The sequence below is a fragment of the Fulmarus glacialis genome, unplaced genomic scaffold (assembly GCF_000690835.1).
Source record: "Fulmarus glacialis isolate BGI_N327 unplaced genomic scaffold, ASM69083v1 scaffold40383, whole genome shotgun sequence".
NCBI classification, from domain to species: domain Eukaryota; kingdom Metazoa; phylum Chordata; class Aves; order Procellariiformes; family Procellariidae; genus Fulmarus; species Fulmarus glacialis.
In genome coordinates, this window is record NW_009205540.1 from 11,628 (window position 1) to 18,487 (window position 6,860).

The 6,860-nt window shown below is 36.9% G+C and overlaps 1 protein-coding gene across 1 annotated transcript in view; it reads right to left on the bottom strand.

Annotated features, from left to right (window-relative positions):
* LOC104075057 (transient receptor potential cation channel subfamily M member 1-like) overlaps nt 1-6,315 on the bottom strand; it is a gene marked incomplete at its 5' end in the record, with an annotated part of 8,712 nt that extends 2,397 nt beyond the window's left edge. Inside the window, 4 exons of the mRNA XM_009575420.1 lie at nt 753-885; nt 2,064-2,263; nt 4,409-4,553; nt 6,295-6,315. Coding sequence (XP_009573715.1) covers nt 753-885; nt 2,064-2,263; nt 4,409-4,553; nt 6,295-6,315 — 499 coding nt within the window. The remainder of the gene's footprint in view (nt 1-752; nt 886-2,063; nt 2,264-4,408; nt 4,554-6,294) is intronic.
* Between the last annotated feature and the right edge of the window lie 545 nt (nt 6,316-6,860).

The following is a 6,860-nucleotide window of genomic DNA, read 5'->3' on the forward strand; positions in this document are numbered from 1 at the left end:
ATCATTTTTTTCATTACAGGGAGAATTTTTCATCATTTCAAGGAAGTGACAAAAGACCCCATTCTTTGACTTAGAACTACAAACAGAATAGGCCTTTAGCCTTTGGGAACAGTCCTGCCAAGTGACCTGGTAAAAAAGTGCTGCTGCCATTATCACCGTGTGCTTACACAGCAATATACAAACATTACCTAGTCCTCAGAATAGCTTAATGATTTACATGTGAATATTCTCTGTCTTTTAAATGGGGAAGTTCATACTGAAAAGCCAAATGCCTTGTTCAAAGCTTCCAAGAGAATCAGCAGTTGTGAATGCTGGACCCTAGTGTAAACCATAGGTCCAAGGGAAGAATCCTCAGTGCTTTTATCATTAAGCTCCAACATGTTTCTCATGGTTGGATGAGCTGTTGGAAGCTCAACAAGCAGTAATTTGCTCAAACGGATAAAAAGCATAACTGTGATCTTCAGATGGGTGAGAGGGAAAAAATTCACCATGAACAAAAATGTTCTTATACCAAAGCTACCCAAACCAGCAACCTTAGTGACATACCAGTAGGAACAACAAAAAGCTTGCTCTTGTGAGAGATGCACCTGCACAGATATTTACTCAGGATTCACATCAACTTCTGAATTGGTGGTAGTTTTCTTCAAGATCTAAATCTTTTGTACTTTAACTCAACTTTGGTTATAATGAAGACACAAAAAAGCAAATATTGTTTCAGATAAGTGGTGTGGGTTTTTTCTTCTAATAGGTACCTTTCAGAGGTAACTCTGATGCGTTCATCATTAGATGATTGCTGCTCATCCTCTTTTTCCTGGAAGTATTCTTCTACACACTGCTCTTCAAACTCATACAGTTTTTTTAGCTCTTCATCATTCAGAAATAACTCTGTGCAAAACAGAAGAACAAAATACAAGTTTCCTTCTTCTGAACTTCTGGCAGACAATTTAAATCCAATTTAGCAGATTATTTTGGACATACAGATACTGCAGATTCTACTCCTGCACTAAATGAACAGATGATTTTGTAAATAGGGAATGAGTGCTTAGCCAAAGATGGCCACAGCCCTGAAGGCAATGTAATGCAATATGACCATCATCTGCTTTTATGACCATCCTCTGGGGGCTATATTTTCTGAATGGCCTTTGCACTTTTTAACAGCAGTGCTACGTGTTGAACAAACTGACTAGATTTTACAGGATAAAGACTAGGGCAATCTCTGCCAGTTTGACTCTTCCTTCATTCAAATATTGTTCATAAAAGGATGCCAGTTACAGGCAACAGATAATCTAATACAACAGATTGTTTCCCAGACATTCTTTGGATAAGAGCTTCAAAAATTCATAATCATCTAAGGAAAATATAAGGGAAATATAAGCTCTTGGGAACATTTCATCCTTTATTTGAATTTGTCTCTTTGTATTTGGAGGGAGTGTTACATTTATTTTTTTTCCCTTTTTCTCCTTTTTTAACTCAGAGGCATATTGTGCAGAAATATAATTACTTACAAAATGTTTCCTGTGAAATGTAGAAATACAGGAATAATTGTGAGCATCTGATTATTTCAATGAGGCATATAATGAAAATAATAATCAACAATTACAGAGTATGTTAGGAGAAGAATCCTCACAGTTCCCCTGTGAAATGACAGATAAATCTCTAACATGGCGAAATGAAAGTGGGGGTACTCTTAGACAGATTGCTCACAATCACAGAGCTGACACTACAGATGACATTTGAAACTGTGACCCTTTCTTCTCAATTTCATATTTGCCCTTCCCAACATATGGACTTCACTAGAACTTGGTAAAACTGGATTAAGTAGATGCCATCTCACTGTTTTAAGAAAGCATGTTAAAGAAAGTCTTCATAGCAGCACAGCATTGCATATTCTTAGTAGCCCATGGAGCTCAAGAGCTGTTAACTTGATACAAATTTTGTCCCATACTGTCTTCTGCAAATACACTTGATTATCAGCATGAACAAAATAGTTCAGCATTAGAAAAGCTGCTACTTTCTGCTAATATGGTACAAAGAGCTCAATTTCGAGAAGATTTCTTGCATACTCAGTCCCCTGTCACGCTCATCCTGGTCTCCTTCACCCTTCTTGCAGCGACAGCAGATTCGCTTGATGATTATGTAGATGTGGCTGAAGATAATCATTGGCGGTGGGAGGACAGGTCTGTCATGGAATGTCATGATCAGCTGGTATCGCTGGAACTTCCAGACTTGGTTGGATATTGATTTTACCTCAAAGAAGGTATTGCTGAAAGGGAACATAGGTACAATTTCTATTAGGCCCCTAAGTTTACTTATCATTGAGCAAGTACAATGTTGAAAAAAGTAGCAGCTAAATAACATGAGGCCACATGACTTGCTTGGTTCAGCTGTTTGTTGATGCTGCTGGACTGATGATTAACTTGAACTTGTGATTTCACTACTCCTTTTGAGGGCAGCAAAGCAGAATGTGCTCTGCATCCCTTATGTACCACCCAGAACAGTCCTCCTCCTAGACTATTTGCTTCTACCGTATAAAGTCCTTTAGGTGTTAGTGAAAAGAAACTTGCACAATTTATGAATTACATAATTGGTATTTTGGGGCTTGGTTATAAAGTATTTCTTTTAACACATGCCAGTATTTGATATTACACAAAGTATTAAATCCATGAAAGGTATTTTGTATGCTAAACCCAGAAGCTTCACATAGTTTGCCTTTAATATGCTAATCAGTTTGACCTACATAGAAGACTTTTCCAGTTTTCACAAAATGTTCTAAATTCAAACTTCATTCACTCAAACTTCTGACTTGAAAACATGGTGCATATTCTTGTAAAGGCATTTGTTCTTGGAAGCCATGGCCTCATCATTTCTACACCAAAACAGGGTATGTTACAAAGCTGTTTTATTTTGTAATTCAGTGGATATGAAGGAGTATAACTGATAGTATTCAATCCTGGCATAAAAACAGTCACGGTTATGAAATACCAACTAAGAGAAAGCAGACTTGATATTCTGTCTTAGATAAAGCTTTTCAAGCTATTTTAAGTTATACTCAGACAGCTCACTCCACTTCTATGATGATGATGATATTGGCACGTCCTTTTTTATATTTTCTGTCTACTACTTTTCTAGCTTTCTGTGCTTTAGAATATCTACATTCACAAAAGCAGTTAAAACATCTCTTTGAAACCAGAGAATTCTTGAGTACACACAGCTTTCGGTTTCTTTTGGCTAAGTATACATGAGATTATTTACCAATGATAAATGACAATCTGCCTTCATTCTGTGTCTCCTTACATAGCAGGAATTCCCCAGCTAGATCTCACCCCCTTGCAACCATGCTGGGATGGCAGGAGTTAACAGCATGACCTACTTCCCAAACTGCTGATTCCTTGGTCCTTCAGCCAATAATAGCTACCATTGTAAGATTCTTCCCCCTAGCGATGTGACTGGCATTTGAGCACTTTTAAATCCATGACCTTTTAAGCTACATAAATCAAATGAAAGACAGGCTTTGTGAGCTGTAGATTTATGGGCACACGATGAACTCTTTTTGTGGTTGTGACACCAGCTACCTATGCCAACAAGCCCTCCGACACTACCTGTTTATGGGCATCAAAAATGGATCACCTGCTTTACTCAGGTGGTATGTTTGGCAAGTCTTACTAGCAAGTAGATATTTAAATTTTTTTTTTTTTTTTTTTTATTCCTAGGTCATGACAGGAAAAGCATGCAACATAACTGTGGGTAGAAAGAACAACCAGCAGAAATTTATTTAGTTTTACTTCAGAGAAGTCTAAATATAGATTTCTGGAATAACCTTAAGAATGTGCATAGTGCACGTTGCTTGGACTGGCCACAGATGTTGGCAACATGTAGCCATCCTTTCTCTTGGTTGAAGGCAATACAGACTCCTTTTCTGGGTCATATAAGAACCCTGCAAGGCCCTAATTTCTTTTTCTAAATGAAAAGCAAAACAAGAAGAACAAAGAAAAAGAAGCCAGATGATGTTGTGATAGTGGAAATGCCTCTGCTTTTGATGTTCAGATTTTGATTCTGCAGTTCTATCACGGAACCATGTTTGTTAGTGGTTACGTGGGCTTCCATCATGTATGTAGTAAGTTTCATGGATACTGTTTTTCATTTTTCCAGAGCAATCTTGAGGCCTGTCACTACCCACTAAATGGTAATTGAAAGTAGCCAGATTCTCTCACATGCATTACTGCAATTGCTGGCAAATTCAAAGCAACCTTTCCTCCACTCTTTCATTCCAAGTATTTGCCAGTCATGTTCATAGAGTAATTGGATTCTGAGTGCAAATGCAAACCCTTGCAAAATCAGTTGATAGGCTCTCACAGAAACTCTGTCGTGGCAATAAGAAAGTAAAGATAGTGTATGATCATTTACATACTTGAACACAGCAATCAGCAGGTTTACCAACAGGATATTTGCTACCAAGAGGTAACAGGCCATAATAGCAGGAGTGAGCCAGGCCCCTGGTATACATGGAGGGAGGCGTTTACCATCATCATCGTAAAGATTGTCCCCACAAGGAGCTGAAGAAGAAATAGGAAAAGTATTTTTCACAAATTGCCTGATACTTATAAACACTATTCACATTTATTTAATGATGACACACGCATAAAATTTGCCAAGGTAAACAGATTTTGTCAGTTTATTTCCAGTAGCAAGTATGTTTAATTTCTACTTCAAATTCATCTTCTAACTACAGCGTACAAAAATAATTTCCCATAATAGTGAACAGAGAGGCAGCTCCAAGTTTACTGTACAGTGTGGCTTTCTCTTCAAATTCATATGGATTTTCTTTTTCTCATAGTAATAGTCTAGGACAAGATCTTAAATGTGCATACGTACATATTAGTAGTGGAATTAAAAAAAATTCTCCAACCAAACTTGTGTGCATACCTTGCCAAAGATATAAAAGAATTTACTTAGTGGTCCCAGATTGCTGAGCATAAATTAAACCTTTATCGGGGCCCTGAGTGTACTAAAGAGGCCTTAATGATCCTGACCAGCTTCACCTAGGGTCTACACCTACACCACCTATGCATACCTGTCCCTGCCTGAGCTATGTCAGGTGTGCAGATCTCAGCCCTGCCTCCTGGATGGACCTTGGACCTGTGTTAGTCGCCTGGATGGACCCTTCTTCTGTCTCTGGCCCTGTCTCCTTTTGCCCCTGACTGGTCTCCCTAGATGGACCCTAGACTATTACTTGTCCTGCCTGGGGCTGTTAATGTTACCAGCAGGTGGCCCTGCCGCCACTTCCAGGCCTAGTTCTGTTTCTCTTACTTTTCACAATAATTCTAAATTTTAGATAAAATTTTAAACAAAAGAGATAAAATTATAAAATGAAAATGATATAGTAACAGCAAAATAGACTGGTGAGAATGAGACAAAAATTGAGATATTGATCAAACTGATATAAAATAATTGCCTGAAGTAATCCTAAGAATACACAGGTTGTCTTGGGGTAAGAGCTGTCTTTGAGTTGGGTAAAGGCAGCAAGTTTGTTCTGTCTTCAAGTGCAGTGCCAGCGTATCTGATTTCAAATACAAGGCTAACTTTTGGAACCGTTTAGTAGCAGGTAAAGTGTTTATCAGCCACAGGTTCTTTAGCTGAAATCTTAGTAAATACTAAGATCTGACAATGAGTTCATTACAGATTTAGTTTATGTGAATAGACAAACCAGTTTTTTAAGCATTTTGCAAAAAACCCCAATGCTTCAACCTCACCTGAAAAATACTCCAAATTATTTGAAAACAGACTAATCTTATTTACTGTGGACTGAAAGAGATATTTAGACTATGATTAATAAAATATATTTTACTTACTTTTCAAACATCAGACCTACATTTTTCCTGTTTGTCATAAGAAAAGTGTAACAGGGAAGTCAAGCGAATCATAGTATTATTCACATGGACCAATGAAAGTACTGCCAAAACCCCACTAACATTGTATCTAGATAATCAAAGGGAATTAGTTATACTATGACACTCATGCATCATCATTTAAAAAAAGGATTATTTTACTGTCAATGTACTAGAAACAAGTCATAGCAACCACATAAGCTCAATTACAACTTCTGATCTGCAATTTGTATTAAAATAAAATATTCTTCCTCTGCTTCTTTTCAAATGAAACTATTACAGTAGAAAAACAAGATTCACACCTGAATATTGGATGAACCCTATAATTAAAATGTCAGTATCTAGTGAAGAAAAAGATCAATGAACTTATTCAGCTAAATGAGGAAATCAGCTCTCCACAGAGACTTACGATTAATTTCCATGGCATAGACTGAACAGCATTCCAAAGGAACGAAATAGAAAAGGAGGCAGGGAAAGAAAGAAAGAAAACAATAGAATAATATAGGAAAAAAAAACAACAAAAAAGATGATTGAAATTACAGTTTTGCCACCAAGAAAAGATAAGCAACTGAAATGTCAGAACAGTAGAGACATATGCTTAGAAACAATCTCTTTGTTAAAAATGCATTGCATTCTGCAATTTCCTTTTCATGTTGTTTTCCCCAAATGTTACATATGGCAGTGAATTAATGATATTAATAATAGAACACAAAATGCTTCTGGCAGATGATCATTTAAATATACACGATATTTCAGGCAAGTAAACAAAACTGGCGGTCACCACGAACACAAAACAACTCAAAATTATCACACAAAATCATTCTTTTAGCTATTATGGAAACATTTCCTCCTTTTTTTCCTCTTTTTTCTTTTAAGAACCACCCTGGCTTTCAGTCTGCCAGCTGTTTTGATTGAATAGCTATGTTTGTGGTAATAGTCATGATACTGATGTTCATAGAATCATAGAATCATTAA